Source organism: Sesamum indicum, linkage group LG12 (genome assembly GCF_026168435.1).
Source record: "Sesamum indicum cultivar Baizhima isolate 11 linkage group LG12, ASM2616843v1, whole genome shotgun sequence".
Classification (NCBI taxonomy): domain Eukaryota; kingdom Viridiplantae; phylum Streptophyta; class Magnoliopsida; order Lamiales; family Pedaliaceae; genus Sesamum; species Sesamum indicum.
Window position 1 is genome coordinate 17,042,098 of NC_142668.1, and position 18,982 is coordinate 17,061,079.

Here is an 18,982-nt window from a genome sequence, read left to right on the forward strand (position 1 = left end):
TACTTTTTAAAGTCATCTTTACTTTGAGTGATTAATTATGATATCTCACTTAATCATCTTCTATTTTATGTTTACTTACTTGTAGGTTGGCCTATTATTTTGTGTTTAGGGCCGACAAAACCTAATTTCTGTGTGATTGCAATCCAATTTTAAAGGATGGTATCAGCCTATCACCAAGGCTCAGCTTTTTGGTGACTAAGTTTCCTTATTATGTGCTCAATATTTAGCCATTTATTCCACAGATGCCCCTTGTTACCTGCTAAGAAAGTTATGACATGTCGGCATTTTTTGCACCATCATTTCACCCACAGTGACTTTGTCCCCCAATTCTTCCTTCCATTCATCGAAATATGCTTCTCTTTCCCTTGGCACAAATGCTTTGCCTCTGTGTCGGAATGAAAGTCCCAGCTCCATATTTTTCATCATGACCTCAGAAATTATTTTACCTTCCAAACCACTTCTATTTTAATTTTATCAAATTATCGAGTGAAAACTGAAACTCAATTTCAGAGAAGATGAATGAATCTTGTTAATGGTAGGGGGATGAGAATGGGTAGAAGAAACAAAAGTTGCAAGTTTTGACCAAGAAATGCTTCAAAGTTCAAGGTGGGCAGAGTTGGCAGCATACGAGGGTACCAGTGTCATTTCCAACTTTTATTGTTTATTTAGTATGTAATATGTTGTCTTATCATGGTATCTTATGGGAATTTGAATCGTCCACTCGTTTTTCTTTTAGTTTTATTTAGCAATACTTCATTATGCACTATAAATATTCTGTTGGGGAGCTAACAGGCAGCAGAACTTTGCCTATAACTAAACTACCGTCCTTGCTTCTGACTCAACCTGTCTTTTTAACTAATTTTAACGTCCTCATGTATGTTTTTATTCTTTCAACTTGATGCACATCTTTCTGGTATGTCCAATCTCAAAAGGCGAGAAAGTATTAAATATATATGTTCCAATATTTTAATTGGTGTTAAAAATATGTGACTTTATAATATTTTTATTATATATCTGATATTAGTTTAATAATAACATAATTAATAAAAATATACATCAAATTATCTAAATACTTACACTAACGTTATATAGTTATATATATACACTAAATTAAAAAAAATTAATAAATGCTTAAAAGGAATCCAATAATACTAGCTTATAGTATGTGATTTTCAAATTATGTTTGTCTAATACAGGTTTTTTCCAAATAATTGAATTATATAATATATTAATTATAATAAAATAGATAAACATAAGATATTTTCTAAAAGTAAAATAAATGTTAATGGTCATGAAAACATAATTTTTAAATATGATGATGGAAATTTAAATTTTTATATCTTTCAATTCTAAAAAAAGAAAATAAACTACACAGTGATTGATCTCATTTTATATGCATATATAACACAATACCAATAAAAATAAATAAATTATTTATCCATAATTGTTATTATTATCATTAAGATTAATTCATAAAAATCACTAAATTTCAACATAAGGTCACAAACAGTAAAATAGAAATATTACATATAATGTATACCAGTGCAAATATATGCTCATAAATAAATGTAAAACATTACAAATTAACTGTTTGAACATGTAAATTTTACAAAGAGTAGAAGAGGTAAAAATTAATATTAAAACATAACAATGAAATTTATATGCATTATCTTAAATAATTATTAATAAAATAAAATTATTAAAAACTAAAACATTGATTAAACTTACTTTTATGTAGATATTTGATGATATAAATAAAAAGACATATTATTATTATCTAAAATAAAATATGGGATACTGATGAAATATAATTCTAATATAAGATAAATTTTGAATTTGAATTTGATATATCGGGCTTGAGGTTGGCTCTTGTAAAAGCTTGAGCTTTAGCCGACTCGACTTGAGCTCAAAACTTTTTGAGCTCGAATAGATTCTTGTCGAACCGGCTATCGAGCGAATCGACTCATCTTGCACCCTATCTGTGTTGATACCACCTGGGTCTCGCATGGACGCAATGTTAGACTTGGATGGGAGATTTCAAGTTCATAAACTTTCTTTCGGGCTTGTGAGACTTAATTTGACTAGCTCCTTGCCTCACCCCCCCCCCCCCAAAAAAAAATCCATTCCTTCCGATGCCCCATATCTCCCCATTGAATAGGGCAACGCCTAGCAACTAGTTGATATTGCCTCGCTTAACGCACAATTAGACAACCATATGTTGACCCTCTCTGTGGATCGGTATGGTCTTTTTCTTGGGTGGGGGCTTGCCCCTAAATTATAGTAAGGGCTTCTTAAGGTACCATCGTCATTTGTGGCCGCATTGCAGGTGCAATATTTGTTGCATCATCTCTAATAACCAAGGGGATGTTTTCTGGTAGAGGTGTTTGAGAAAGTGCTATTGTGAGGGGCTAAAAGGACCCCTAGTAATATCTGTAAAAGCTAAGTGTGTTTGGTTAGGGAGAAAAAATGGAGTATAAAAGAAGTGGAAGTAAAAATGAACCTATAAGAGATAATTTGGTGTTTAGTTAGGGAGAAGAGATGAAAGTGAAGTAAAACTCGATGTATATAAAACCAATCCAGAGTCCAGTTTTATTTCCGTCCGAAATTGAAAGGAAAAGTCGAAGTATAAGGTCAAAAAGTCGAAAAAATACAGTTTTTATTTTATATATTATATTATCCATATATATCAGATATATATATATATATAATTTTCACCCAAAATTATTTTTGGTACCAACAATGGCACTGATCTATGAACTCAAATTCGTTAGTCGAACGTATTGTTTGTAATTCTTATTTAATTTAAACCAGAAATTTAAAATAAATTAATAATATTCATTTAGATTTACTTTTATTAATAAAAAATATTCATATTCTTAATGATAAATATTTTTATTAATAAGATTTTTAAATTTTTTATATACTAAAATATATTAGTATAATATTATTTTATTTATTTTTTAATACAAAAAACAAAGAGAAGGGTTATCCAGTAAGATTATAAAGATTATTCTTTTTCTCTCAATTTGTTTCTCTAATACCAAACAAGAAAAATATTTTAGATTTATTCCCCTTTTTATAATACCAAACAATTTGAATGAAAGCTATTATTTTTTCATCACCTTCCCTCCCTCTTCCACTTCAAGTCCCCCTTCCACTTCCCTAAAATGTTGGAAGTAGTAATAATTTTTGTGTATGAGTAGTGCAAAGTCACATTACCCTTTATTGGGAAGGAAAAAGGCTTGATTTTATAGCTTTCGTCTCCATCCAATTGATGAGGTGTGGCCCCCTTTATCCGGAAGGAAAAGGCTTGGGAGCACATTTTAGTTTAACTTTAAAATAAAATTCATAGGTAACACCAATATTTTGATCCTAATATGAGGACGATTAGTCAAGGCATAATTATTTCAAAGTTGAACAGTTTAATAATTAGATTTAGTTTTATTTTGATGATTATTATGTGTAGTATCATTATTTCCAAATGCATAATTTTTTTCACCTTAGAACTAAGTTTTGTATGCTGAGGAAACTTATAGAAAGTTCATTAATACTTGATTATGGAAATAAAACTTGGTCAGCCATGAAGAAGAGTTACGAAAGTTTCCAAGAGCTCTCCCCAACAAATCACTAATTTAAGCGGGCGGAAATGAGAATCCTTCGGAGCGAAATGAATTTTCAACCTTACAGAAGTAACAACAAATAAATTACAACCTGTAGGACAAGTTTATAAATAGAGCTCTTCATATCTTCACAACCGCCAACAACTCAAACAAATATTTCTTTTGTGCTCTTTTTCTTTCCAACATCGGCCAAATATATAAATAAAGCCAAGAAAACCCAAGTAAACAAAAAGTACAAAAGAGGCAAGAATGACAAGACTCACAATCGTTTTAGCTGGAGCTCTCTGCCTCCTCTCTCTCGCTCAAGTCGCCAATTCCGAGAAGGCTAAATTCATCGTCAGGGGAGATGTGTACTGTGATTATTGTCGTGCCACTTTCGTCACTCAATTCAGCAAGCGTATGCCAGGTACGTACATAACAAGAACAATACTACAAAATACATATAATTATATAGCATCTTTTTTTACATGTACACATTGACAATATATCTATATATAAAGGAGCGGAAGTGAAGTTGGTATGCAGAGATGATTTTGACAAAGATAATATTACATTTCGCATGACTGGGATTGTAACCGACGACAAGGGAGAGTACACAATAGAAGTGGAAGATGATCATAAAGGTGAAACCTGTGAGGTCACATTGGTGAAGAGTAGCATGCATGACTGCGCTGAGATTGTAAAAGACGGTTTGGGAAGAAAACCGGCAGCTGATGTTGTCCTCACCAACACAAATTTCTACCATGGTAAGTTCCGTAATGCCAGTTCACTGACATTCTCCCCCAAGAAAAGGGCACCTGAATGCATTGAACTCAAAAAGGAGATCGAAGAAGACCCCATCCCCTTGCCTGATCATTAATGCGATATATATATATATATATATAATGGAGCTTAATTAATTTCTTATATGTTATAATGCATGTGTTTTGGGTAATATTAGGGAAGGATTAAGCATGTATTAGCTATATCCTGATGTGAATGAGTTAAAGTATTCTATAGATAGAGGAACTAAGCATGTAATATCTAATAATTTTTAAATTTTAAACTCTTGAAAGTACTTTGAAATTTTGGACTTGACATTCCAAAAGGCTTAATTACATTTGCTCGATGGCAACGGCGAAACTCCAAATATAGAAATAACAAATAATAACCTTGAATTAATTATTTTTTGATAATTTCAAGACTCCAACCACCAAAAATTAAAAATGGCATAAATTTGTTAAGGTGAATAAAATTAATCGTTATTTATTTGGGACCATCCACCGCATAAAGGCTTATATGAAAAAAAAAGCACAAAATAAATTTTAAATTTATATTATGTATATAATTATAATTAATAAAAATATTTTTTATGCGAGCAAAATATAGTAGTGCTCGGCCCACTCAGAGTGAAAAATAATGAAATAAGTGCTAGAAAATAAAAAATCATATGAATGTATGAAAACATCAGTGTTATTGCTCGATTTTTGTATATAAGAGATAGATTGATATGAATCAAAACTCTAAATATGATATTACAATGCTCCTTTAAGTTAAAATGGTAGCATAAAGGTTAAAGCTTTTGTAGGAGGGTTCAAAGTGAAAAATCATGTCTTTTTTCATTGAGGTACCTCTCTATCTATAAACAACCACAAATTAGTTGGAGAAGCTCAAAATTGTTAAATAATGCTGAGTCGTCCTTAGATTTGGTGGATACTCGCCAATAGTTGGAGGATCCTCCTCTGATTCGGAGGGTTTATTGTAGTCTGTGGTGTATCTTTCGGGAAAAATGATGCCTTCTCGGATTTTTAGGGGGTTGGTTGAGTAGATTTTTTTTTCAACTGGAGTCCAAACTTTTAGGATTTATAAAAATTCTCTATAGGACGCCACATGTCCCCAGAGGGGGTGCTGGTCCTTATTTGATTTTGTGAGGAGGGTCTCCAGAGATCCTGAAGAAGAGTTACGAAAGTTTCCAAGAGCTCTCCCCAACAAATCACTAATTTAAGCGGGCAGAAATGAGAATCCTTCGAAGCGAAATGTGTTTTCAACCTTGCAGAAATAACAAAAAGTAAATTACAGCCTGCAGGACAAGTTTATACATAGAACCCTCATATCTTCACAACCACCAACAACTCAAATAAATCCTTTTTTGTACTCTTTCTCATTTCCGCCATCAGTCGAATATATAAATAAAGCCAAGAAAAATCCAAGTAAACAAAAAGCAGAAAAGAGGCAAGAATGACAAGACGTGCAATCGTCGTAGCTGGAGCTCTCTGCCTCCGCTCTCTCGCTCAAGTCACCAATTCCAAGAAGACTAAATTCATCGTCAGGGAAGATGTGTACTGTGATTATTGTCGTGCCACTTTCATCACTTATTTCAGCAATCGTATGCCAGGTACGTACATAACAAGAACAATACTACAAAATACATATAATTATATAGCTTCTTTTTTTACATGTACACATTGACAATATATGTACATATACAGGAGCGGAAGTGAAGTTGGTATGCAGAGATGATTTTGACAAAGATAATGTTACATTACGCATGACTGGGATTGTAACCGACGACAAGGGAGAGTACACAATAGATGTGGAAGATGATCATAACAGTGAAACCTGTGAGGTGACATTGGTGAAGAGTAGTATGCATGACTGTGCTGAGATTGTAAAAGACGGTTTGGGAAGAAAACCGGCAGCTGATGTTATCCTCACCACCACAGATTACTACCATGATAAGTTCCGTAATGCCAGTTCACTGACATTCTCCCCCAAGAAAAGGGCACCTGAATGCATTGAACTCAAAAAGGAGATCGAAGAAGACCCCATCCCCTTGTCTGATCATTAATGCGATATATATATATATATATAATGGAGCTTAATTAATTTCTTATATGTTATAATGCATGTGTTTTGGGTAATATTAGGGAAGGATTAAGCATGTATTAGCTATATCCTGATGTGAATAAGTTAAAGTATTCTACAGATAGAGGAATTAAGCATGTAATATCTTATAATTTTTAAATTTTAAACTCTTGAAAGTACTTTGAAATTTTCGACTTGACATTCCAAAAGGCTTAATTACATTTGCTCGATGGCAACGGCGAAACTCCAAATATAGAAATAACAAATAGTAACCTTGAATTAATTATTTTCTGATAATTTCAAGACTCCAACCACCAAAATTTAAAAATGGCATAAATTTGTTAAGGTGAATAAAATTAATTGTTATTTATTTGGGACCATCCACCGCATAAAGGCTTATATGAAAAAAAAAGCACAAAATAAATTTTAAATTTATATTATGTATATAATTATAATTAATAAAAATATTTTTTATGCGAGCAAAATATAGTAGTGCTCGGCCCACTCAGAGTGAAAAATAATGAAATAAGTGCTAGAAAATAAAAAATCATATGAATGTATGAAAACATCAGTGTTATTGCTCGATTTTTGTATATAAGAGATAGATTGATATGAATCAAAACACTAAATATGATATTACAATGCTCCTTTAAGTTAAAATGGTAGCATAAAGGTTAAAGCTTTTGTAGGAGGGTTCAAAGTGAAAAATCATGTCTTTTTTCATTGAGGTACCTCTCTATCTATAAACAACCACAAATTAGTTGGAGAAGCTGAAAATTGTTAAATAATGCTGAGTCGTCCTTAGATTTGGTGGATACTCGCCAATAGTTGGAGGATCCTCCTCTGATTCGGAGGGTTTATTGTAGTCTGTGGTGTATCTTTCGGGGAAAATGATGCCTTCTCGGATTTTTAGGGGGTTGGTTGAGTAGATTTTTTTTTCAACTGGAGTCCAAACTTTTAGGATTTATAAAAATTCTCTATAGGACGCCACATGTCCCCAGAGGGGGTGCTGGTCCTTATTTGATTTTGTGAGGAGGGTCTCCAGAGATCCTGTAGGAGGGGTTCAATCTAGCTCAACTCAGCCAAAAATTCAAGCTCAAGTTGGAGGTCGAGTGCCAAATTTCGTGCTCGGACTCAATCTCAAGCAACATATAAGATGCACAAGCTCAAGCTTGAGCTCGTTGCTTAGGAGACGAGCTTGAGCTTGTTAGGCGAGCTCACGAGCTCAAGCTCATTGCTCATATATTTTTTTTTTATTTTTTTAATTTTTAATAATAATAGATTATTAATAATATATAATATTAAATATTAAAGTTCAATTTCCCAATAAAGACATGTACTTAACATATGCTGAATCAAACCAGTGTAGATGGTTAAGTAGGAGATAAGAGCGTTTCCCTTTCATCGGTGTGTTGGTTGCACTTCCTGACCAATAAACTGATGAAGAGACAACTACTTTTTAAAGTCATCTTTACTTTGAGTGATTAATTATGATATCTCACTTAATCATCTTCTATTTTATGTTTACTTACTTGTAGGTTGGCCTATTATTTTGTGTTTAGGGCCGACAAAACCTAATTTCTGTGTGATTGCAATCCAATTTTAAAGGATGGTATCAGCCTATCACCAAGGCTCAGCTTTTTGGTGACTAAGTTTCCTTATTATGTGCTCAATATTTAGCCATTTATTCCACAGATGCCCCTTGTTACCTGCTAAGAAAGTTATGACATGTCGGCATTTTTTGCACCATCATTTCACCCACAGTGACTTTGTCCCCCAATTCTTCCTTCCATTCATCGAAATATGCTTCTCTTTCCCTTGGCACAAATGCTTTGCCTCTGTGTCGGAATGAAAGTCCCAGCTCCATATTTTTCATCATGACCTCAGAAATTATTTTACCTTCCAAACCACTTCTATTTTAATTTTATCAAATTATCGAGTGAAAACTGAAACTCAATTTCAGAGAAGATGAATGAATCTTGTTAATGGTAGGGGGATGAGAATGGGTAGAAGAAACAAAAGTTGCAAGTTTTGACCAAGAAATGCTTCAAAGTTCAAGGTGGGCAGAGTTGGCAGCATACGAGGGTACCAGTGTCATTTCCAACTTTTATTGTTTATTTAGTATGTAATATGTTGTCTTATCATGGTATCTTATGGGAATTTGAATCGTCCACTCGTTTTTCTTTTAGTTTTATTTAGCAATACTTCATTATGCACTATAAATATTCTGTTGGGGAGCTAACAGGCAGCAGAACTTTGCCTATAACTAAACTACCGTCCTTGCTTCTGACTCAACCTGTCTTTTTAACTAATTTTAACGTCCTCATGTATGTTTTTATTCTTTCAACTTGATGCACATCTTTCTGGTATGTCCAATCTCAAAAGGCGAGAAAGTATTAAATATATATGTTCCAATATTTTAATTGGTGTTAAAAATATGTGACTTTATAATATTTTTATTATATATCTGATATTAGTTTAATAATAACATAATTAATAAAAATATACATCAAATTATCTAAATACTTACACTAACGTTATATAGTTATATATATACACTAAATTAAAAAAAATTAATAAATGCTTAAAAGGAATCCAATAATACTAGCTTATAGTATGTGATTTTCAAATTATGTTTGTCTAATACAGGTTTTTTCCAAATAATTGAATTATATAATATATTAATTATAATAAAATAGATAAACATAAGATATTTTCTAAAAGTAAAATAAATGTTAATGGTCATGAAAACATAATTTTTAAATATGATGATGGAAATTTAAATTTTTATATCTTTCAATTCTAAAAAAAGAAAATAAACTACACAGTGATTGATCTCATTTTATATGCATATACAACACAATACCAATAAAAATAAATAAATTATTTATCCATAATTGTTATTATTATCATTAAGATTAATTCATAAAAATCACTAAATTTCAACATAAGGTCACAAACAGTAAAATAGAAATATTACATATAATGTATACCAGTGCAAATATATGCTCATAAATAAATGTAAAACATTACAAATTAACTGTTTGAACATGTAAATTTTACAAAGAGTAGAAGAGGTAAAAATTAATATTAAAACATAACAATGAAATTTATATGCATTATCTTAAATAATTATTAATAAAATAAAATTATTAAAAACTAAAACATTGATTAAACTTACTTTTATGTAGATATTTGATGATATAAATAAAAAGACATATTATTATTATCTAAAATAAAATATGGGATACTGATGAAATATAATTCTAATATAAGATAAATTTTTAATTTGAATTTGATATATCGGGCTTGAGGTTGGCTCTTGTAAAAGCTCGAGCTTTAGCTGACTCGACTTGAGCTCAAAACTTTTTGAGCTCGAATAAATTCTTGTCGAACCGGCTATCGAGCGAATCGACTCATCTTGCACCCTATCTGTGTTGATACCACCTGGGTCTCGCATGGACGCAATGTTAGACTTGGATGGGAGATTTCAAGTTCATAAACTTTCTTTCGGGCTTGTGAGACTTAATTTGACTAGTTCCTTGCCTCACCCCCCCCCCCTGTCCCCCAAAAAAAAATCCATTCCTTCCGATGCCCCATATCTCCCCATTGAATGGGGCAACGCCTAGCAACTAGTTGATATTGCCTCGCTTAACACATAGTTAGACAACCATATGTTGACCCTCTCTGTGGATCGGTATGGTCTTTTTCTTGGGTGGGGCTTGCCCCTAAATTATAGTAAGGGCTTCTTAAGGTACCATCGTCATTTGTGGCCACATTGCAGGTGCAATATTTGTTGCATCATCTCTAATAACCAAGGGGATGTTTTCTGGTAGAGGTGTTTGAGAAAGTGCTATTGTGAGGGGCTAAAAGGACCCCTAGTAATATCTGTAAAAGCTAAGTGTGTTTGGTTAGGGAGAAAAAATGGAGTATAAAAGAAGTGGAAGTAAAAATCAACCTATAAGAGATAATTTGGTGTTTAGTTAGGGAGAAGAGATGAAAGTGAAGTAAAACTCGATGTATATAAAACCAATCCAGAGTCCAGTTTTATTTCCGTCCAAAATTGAAAGGAAAAGTCGAAGTATAAGGTCAAAAAGTCGAAAAAATACAGTTTTTATTTTATATATTATATTATCCATATATATCAGATATATATATATATAATTTTCACCCAAAATTATTTTTGGTACCAACAATGGCACTGATGTATGAACTCAAATTCGTTAGTCGAACGTATTGTTTGTAATTCTTATTTAATTTAAACTAGAAATTTAAAATAAATTAATAATATTCATTTAGATTTACTTTTATTAATAAAAAATATTCATATTCTTAATGATAAATAATTTTATTAATAAGATTTTTAAATTTTTTATATACTAAAATGTATTAGTATAATATTATTTTATTTATTTTTTAATACAAAAAACAAAGAGAAGGGTTATCCAGTAAGATTATAAAGATTAATCTTTTTCTCTCAATTTGTTTCTCTAATACCAAACAAGAAAAATATTTTAGATTTATTCCCCTTTTTATAATACCAAACAATTTGAATGAAAGCTATTATTTTTTCATCACCTTCCCTCCCTCTTCCACTTCAAGTCCCCCTTCCACTTCCCTAAAATGTTGGAAGTAGTAATAATTTTTGTGTATGAGTAGTGCAAAGTCACATTACCCTTTATTGGGAAGGAAAAAGGCTTGATTTTATAGCTTTCGTCTCCATCCAATTGATGAGGTGTGGCCCCCTTTATCCGGAAGGAAAAGGCTTGGGAGCACATTTTAGTTTAACTTTAAAATAAAATTCATAGGTAACACTAATATTTTGATCCTAATATGAGGACGATTAGTCAAGGCATAATTATTTCAAAGTTGAACAATTTAATAATTAGATTTAGTTTTATTTTGATGATTATTATGTGTAGTATCATTATTTCCAAATGCATAATTTTTTTCACCTTAGAACTAAGTTTTGTATGCTGAGGAAACTTATAGAAAGTTCATTAATACTTGATTATGGAAATAAAACTTGGTCAGCCATGAAGAAGAGTTACGAAAGTTTCCAAGAGCTCTCCCCAACAAATCACTAATTTAAGCGGGCGGAAATGAGAATCCTTCGGAGCGAAATGAATTTTCAACCTTACAGAAGTAACAAAAAATAAATTACAACCTGTAGGACAAGTTTATAAATAGAGCTCTTCATATCTTCACAACCACCAACAACTCAAACAAATATTTCTTTTGTGCTCTTTTTCTTTCCAACATCGGCCAAATATATAAATAAAGCCAAGAAAACCCAAGTAAACCAAAAGTACAAAAGAGGCAAGAATGACAAGACTCACAATCGTTTTAGCTGGAGCTCTCTGCCTCCTCTCTCTCGCTCAAGTCGCCAATTCCGAGAAGGCTAAATTCATCGTCAGGGGAGATGTGTACTGTGATTATTGTCGTGCCACTTTCGTCACTCAATTCAGCAAGCGTATGCCAGGTACGTACATAACAAGAACAATACTACAAAATACATATAATTATATAGCATCTTTTTTTACATGTACACATTGACAATATATGTATATATATAGGAGCGGAAGTGAAGTTGGTATGCAGAGATGATTTTGACAAAGATAATGTTACATTTCGCATGACTGGGATTGTAACCGACGACAAGGGAGAGTACACAATAGAAGTGGAAGATGATCATAAAGGTGAAACCTGTGAGGTCACATTGGTGAAGAGTAGCATGCATGACTGTGCTGAGATTGTAAAAGACGGTTTGGGAAGAAAACCGGCAGCTGATGTTGTCCTCACCAACACAAATTTCTACCATGGTAAGTTCCGTAATGCCAGTTCACTGACATTCTCCCCCAAGAAAAGGGCACCTGAATGCATTGAACTCAAAAAGGAGATCGAAGAAGACCCCATCCCCTTGCCTGATCATTAATGCGATATATATATATATATATAATGGAGCTTAATTAATTTCTTATATGTTATAATGCATGTGTTTTGGGTAATATTAGGGAAGGATTAAGCATGTATTAGCTATATCCTGATGTGAATGAGTTAAAGTATTCTATAGATAGAGGAACTAAGCATGTAATATCTAATAATTTTTAAATTTTAAACTCTTGAAAGTACTTTGAAATTTTGGACTTGACATTCCAAAAGGCTTAATTACATTTGCTCGATGGCAACGGCGAAACTCCAAATATAGAAATAACAAATAATAACCTTGAATCAATTATATTTTGATAATTTCAAGACTCCAACCACCAAAAATTAAAAATGGCATAAATTTGTTAAGGTGAATAAAATTAATCGTTATTTATTTGGGACCATCCACCGCATAAAGGCTTATAAGAAAAAAAAAAGCACAAAATAAATTTTAAATTTATATTATGTATATAATTATAATTAATAAAAATATTTTTTATGCGAGCAAAATATAGTAGTGCTCGGCCCACTTAGAGTGAAAAATAATGAAATAAGTGCTAGAAAATAAAAAATCGTATGAATGTATGAAAACATCAGTGTTATTGCTCGATTTTTGTATATAAGAGATAGATTGATATTGAATCAAAACTCTAAATATGATATTACAATGCTCCTTTAAGTTAAAGTGGCAGCATAAAGGTTAAAGTTTTTGTAGGAGGGTTCAAAGTGAAAAAATCATGTCTTTTTTCATTGAGGTACCTCTCTATCTATAAACAACCACAAATTAGTTGGAGAAGCTCAAAATTGTTAAATAATGCTGAGTCGTCCTCAGATTTGATGGATAGTCGCCAATAGTTGGAGGATCCTCCTCTGATTCGGGGGGTTTATTGTAGTCTGTGGTGTCTCTTTTGGGGAAAATGATGCCTTCTCGGATTTTTAGGGGGTTGGTTGAGTAGATTTTTTTCCAACTGGAGTCCAAACTTTTAGGATTTATAAAAATTCTCTATAGGACGCCACATGTCCCCGGAGGGGGTACTGGTCCTTATTTTATTTTGTGAGGAGGGTCTCCAGAGATCCTGAAGAAGAGTTACGAAAGTTTCCAAGAGCTCTCCCCAACAAATCACTAATTTAAGCGCGCGGAAATGAGAATCCTTCGAAGCGAAATGTGTTTTCAACCTTGCAGAAATAACAAAAAGTAAATTACAGCCTGCAGGACAAGTTTATAAATAGAACCCTCATATCTTCACAACCACCAACAACTCAAATAAATCCTTTTTTGTACTCTTTCTCATTTCCGCCATCAATCGAATATATAAATAAAGCCAAGAAAAATCCAAGTAAACAAAAAGCAGAAAAGAGGCAAGAATGACAAGACTTGCAATCGTCGTAGCTGGAGCTCTCTGCCTCCGCTCTCTCGCTCAAGTCGCCAATTCCAAGAAGACTAAATTCATCGTCAGGGAAGATGTGTACTGTGATTATTGTCGTGCCACTTTCATCACTTATTTCAGCAAGCTTATGCCAGGTACGTACATGAACAAGAACAATACCACAAATACATATAATTATATAGCATCTTTTTTTACATGTACACATTGACAATATATGTATATATACAGGAGCGGAAGTGAAGTTGGAATGCAGAAAATTATGAAGGAGAGAAAGTTACACTCCGCTTGACTGGGATTGTAACCGACGGCAAGGGAGAGTACACAATAATCGTGGAAGAGGATCATAGGTGAATACTGTGAGGTGGCATTGGTGAAGAGCAACCAGCATGACTGTGCTGAGATTGTAAAAGACGGTTTGGGAAGAAAACTGGCATCTCACGTTATCCTCACCACCACAGATTACTACCATGATGAATTCTGTAATGCCATTTCACTGACATTCTCCCCCAAGAAAAGGGCATCTGAATGCATTGAACTCAAAAAGGAGATCGAAGAAGACCCCATCCCCTTGCCTAGTCATTAATGCGATATATATATATATAATGGAGCTTAATTAATTTCTTATATGTTATAATGCATGTGTTTTGGATAATATTAGGGAAGGATTAAGCATATATTAGCTATATCCTGGTGTGAGTGAGTTAAAGTGTTCTATAGATATAGAGTAACTAAGCATATAATATCTCATAATTTTTAAATTCTATACTCTTGAAGCTACTTTCAAATTTTGGAGTTGACATTCCAAAAAGGTTTAATTGCATTTATTCCATGGCAAAACAAAACTCCAAATATAAAAATGATAAATAGTAACATTGAAATAATTATTTTTTTGATAATTGCAGGACTCCAACCACTAATATTTAAAAGTGGGCGAAATTTGTTTAAGTGGATAAAATTAGCTAGTGGTTTTGTATTTGGGTATCATGTGACATGTCACGACATCTAGTATAAAATATAAGTCTAAATGTTATTTTAATAAAATTTGATTTTATGTAGCCAATCAGTAAAAAAAAATCTAAATAAAAAAGTGATTCTCTCTCTTTCTCTCTTTTTATATGATTGCTTATACGGCAACGAAACAAAGGCAGGTGGGAGTAGGACTCCATTTGTGTGGCATTTATAGCTAGGTGACAATGATGAAATCAAAGCAGAGCTGGAATGGTATGTGACCGTTGAAATGGCTACGTCAGCATTTCTATTCGCCTCTAGTTAAATTTGAATGATAAATTCCAAAGTTCATATTATAAATGTAAAAAATCTGATATTGTAAATGTAATTTTATAATTTAAAATTTTTAAAAAAGAGTGTATGTACTTCACAAATCACGAGGTGATTTGATTTAGAGTAAATTACAACGAACTCTTCTAAGGTTCTTAGATAATTATAAATGTCCTTTATTGTTTGAAAAATTATACATTCTTGATATTTGATGAAATTATATAATTTTTGGATGGGATATGAAATTATAAACTATGCCCTTACTGTATTTAAAAAAAATTATAAAAAATCGGATGGGGGCGAATGAAAAAATTTAAAAGAATTATAAAAAAAATTATTCACTTAGTCAATAAAAAAATTAAAAAAAAATTAAAAGCTAAATAAAATTATAAGTTTTAGTGCACGAGGGCATTTTAGCCAGTTCACCATAAAAAATGGATGAAAGTCTAAACAAAACTAACTGAATGGACTAATTGTTAGACGACCGTTAAAATTAGGAGGTATTTATAATTTTTTAAACAACAAAAGGTATTCATAATTATATCAAACCTAAAGGGAGGTCATTGTAATTTACCTTTTGATTCATTTTAAGGTCTGACATAATTATGAATTCCCCTTCATTGTTTGAAAAATTATAAATATCCCACTAATATTTGATGAATTATGTAATACTTTGTATGGAGGTATGAAATTGTCAATTTTTCCCTTACTGTATTTTTTTTACTTGTATAAAAATTAAAAAAAATTATAAAAAAATTCAGATGGGGTGGATGAAAAATAAATTTAAAAACTTCCACTTAGCCCACAAAAAAAAATCATAAAATTTAAAAATTAAATAAAAGTATAATTTTTAATTCAGAAGGACATTTTAATAAACTCACCATAATAAACAAAAACCTAATGAATTAGACCAATTGTTAGACGGTTGTTAAAACCAGAAGGTATTGGTAATTTTCTAAATAACAAGAGGATATCGTAATTATGTCAAACCTTATGGAAGATAGTTGCATATTTTCAATATCATTGGGGTTATAAGCATTTTTCGCAATCTTAATATCAAAATTTGCAATTTCCGAAGTTTGCCATGTTTTTTAGGAAAAAGTGCACAAAATCCTCCTGTGTTAAAAATATATACAAAAAATTTGTTGCATTTTTTAAAATCTTGCACGCATTCCCCTCGTTGTATCTGACTTGACGACAGCAGGAGACCATGAGTTGTTTGATTATTGAAATATACGAAGAATTCTTACCAAAATAAAGTTTGGGCGAGTGTGATATATTTGTAATGTAATTGATAATTCTTGTTTAAATTTATACACAAATCACAATATAAGCATATTATATTTGTCATATAATTAATTTAAATTGGATTTGAATTAGAATTTTTGGAACGATAGGCATTGGTGAGGAGTGAAGATAGGCAATTAGCTCTCATCAGTGTGTTTGGAATGACTAAAATTGAGTGTTATTTTGGGAGAGATAAATGGTGAGAAGTTGTGAAATGAGTTTTCAACCTCACAGAAGTAACCATCACCGGTACAAGTATATAAATATAGATAGATCCCTCCACCTTTTCAATAAGAAATCATCTTTTCTGCATTTTTTTCCGTTCCAATAAGAATCAAATACGTACCGCAAAAAAATAAAAACAAGAAAGAGGAGAGGAAAAATGGCAACAAAACTCGCACAAGTTGCAATCATCTTAGCCGGAGCCCTCTGCTTCCTCTCTCTTGCAGATGTCGCCAACTCTGAGGTGCCTCAATTCATCGTTAAGGGAAAGGTGTTCTGCGAAGTCTGCCGTCTCAATTTTATCAATAAATTCAGCCATCCTATGCCAAGTACATGAACTAATTTATACCACATATGTATAGTATCTTCTAGCTGTTATACACACCAAACACATTACATATACACACACACGCAAGCATTGATGACATAAATGACATTTATATATACAGAAGCAGAAGTGAAGTTGGAATGTAGAGATGAGGGAACCGGGAAAGTGATGTACCGCTTGACGGGTGGTCAAACCAACGACAATGGAGAGTACACATTGTACGCTGAAGGTGATCATGGTGAGGAAATCTGTGAGGTGACATTGGTGAAGAGCAGCCAGCATGACTGTGCTGAGATCCCAACTGACGATTCGGGAGAGAAGCAAGCAGCGGAAATCACCCTCACCGTCAACAACGGCTTCCATGATAATATTCGCCTAGCCAACCCACTCAGCTTCACCAGGAAGAAAGCCCTGCCCAAGTGCGCTAAGCTCTTGAAGGAGCTGGCAGAGGACAAGGAAGACGATGAGCCCTTGCCTAAATGATGCGATTATGATGATACCGAGTTTAGTTTCTTATAGTTGTCCATCATGTGTTATAGGTCTGCTCTGAGTTGATGATGTGCTACCTATTACCAGACCACCTATCTATCTATGTATTTTATTATCGATTTTGATAGAACAAAGATTTTGTTTCCTAAGGGTAGACTTTGCAAGTTTCATTCAGCATGCCCTTCTCATGTCAATTAAGTGCTACATGATATGATAATTAGAATCAGCAAATGGGACATGATCAATGTTATTATTTACATAAACATCTTAATTACATCATGACCATTTTCAAACACTTTTGCAGCTCTGCTTCAATACATGTCAAAGACACACAAAACATGCACACCACTACCTAATATTTTTTATGTTTTATTTACAATATTATAAAGAAATGGTTACCTAAATCGAGTTTCGTCAAACCTGAATCAATTATATGTAAAAAATTTTACAATTATATCACATTTGTTGTAATGATACCACTTCTGTACGTGGTCCTTGAATTAGACAATAGGGTTTGGCCTGACCAAACTTGAGACCAGTGATAACTCATGCCTCGTTTCTAGACCTATCCCATGTCGCCTTGCTCCAACTACCCATTTCATTCCCTATCAAAATATTCCCCAGCGCAATAGACTCAACAAACCTAACCCATAAAATTTTATTAGATTTTTTTTCTTTGATTAATGAATATAATTTTATTAAAAGTTATATGATTGTTTTAAATATCTAAATAAGACATATAATTTATTATTCTGCTATTACATGTACTAAACAAACATTAAAAAAAGCTAAATAAAGTAAATATATTTATAACTATTATTAGATGTTGGTTTTGGACAAAATTGTTGGTTTGCCCTCAATGCATTCGGATTTATAAAATTAAAACATATCCCTCAGACCAAAGCCCAATGATAGACCTGAATCCACCCCGATCACAGTATACCGAGGCCTTTGGTCTTATCCTAGTAACTATATAAATAGGTTTGAAACGATAATCAAGCTACTAGATACTTTATTTGGAATTAATGGGTGACAATGCCGTTTGAGTTTGGTTCATTAATTTAGCAAATTAAATTTAAACTTTTTTTTAAAAAAAAAATTCAAACTTTGCTCGATTGAGCTCGATTTACCAAAGAAATAAAATAATATATTTGAAAATATATCAAATTATTCAAATTGAGCTTACGTCAGATTTAACTAAAATTTGTTCCAACTTATTTTGATTAATAATTAAACAAGCTCAAATGCACTCAGTAGTGATTCAAACAACATCTAAACGCACTTGAAATACATTTTCTCTTTGCTTTCTTTTTTTCTTAAAGAAAAAAGTTATTACATACATTAATTATATAGTAATCTCGATCATACCAACATATAATTATAACAATAGTTAGGAAATGAATTATTAATTTAAAATTATTTAATAACTATTACCAGAATTACATTTCTATTAACATTTTTAGTTAGAAAATTGAGGGTTAATTTCTTTTAAGTTTAAAATAGAATTCATAGGTAGCACCAATATTTTGATGGTAAATATGAGGATGATCATAAAAGTCGGAGTGAAGTGAGTTTTCAACCTTAGACAAGTAACAAAC

General features: G+C 32.2%; 3 protein-coding genes across 3 annotated transcripts; all 3 read left to right on the forward strand.

Annotated features, from left to right (window-relative positions):
- Positions 1–3,770: 3,770 nt before the first annotated feature.
- On the forward strand, positions 3,771–6,447 carry LOC110011275 (olee1-like protein). The gene is made up of 2 exons (XM_088876544.1): positions 3,771–4,026; positions 6,089–6,447. Exons 1-2 carry the CDS (start codon positions 3,870–3,872, stop codon positions 6,445–6,447), a joined length of 516 nt encoding a protein of 171 aa, XP_088732670.1. The 5' UTR covers positions 3,771–3,869.
- Positions 6,448–11,686: 5,239 nt separating this feature from the next.
- On the forward strand, positions 11,687–12,541 carry LOC148784925 (pollen allergen Che a 1-like). Its single transcript, XM_088876667.1, has 2 exons — positions 11,687–11,946; positions 12,041–12,541. The coding sequence occupies exons 1-2, from the start codon at positions 11,790–11,792 to the stop codon at positions 12,397–12,399; spliced, it is 516 nt and encodes a 171-aa protein (XP_088732793.1). The 5' UTR covers positions 11,687–11,789; the 3' UTR covers positions 12,400–12,541.
- A 4,055-nt stretch (positions 12,542–16,596) lies between these two features.
- LOC105179458 (olee1-like protein) lies at positions 16,597–17,533 on the forward strand. The gene is made up of 2 exons (XM_011103077.3): positions 16,597–16,896; positions 17,017–17,533. Exons 1-2 carry the CDS (start codon positions 16,728–16,730, stop codon positions 17,376–17,378), a joined length of 531 nt encoding a protein of 176 aa, XP_011101379.1. The 5' UTR covers positions 16,597–16,727; the 3' UTR covers positions 17,379–17,533.
- Positions 17,534–18,982: the final 1,449 nt, after the last annotated feature.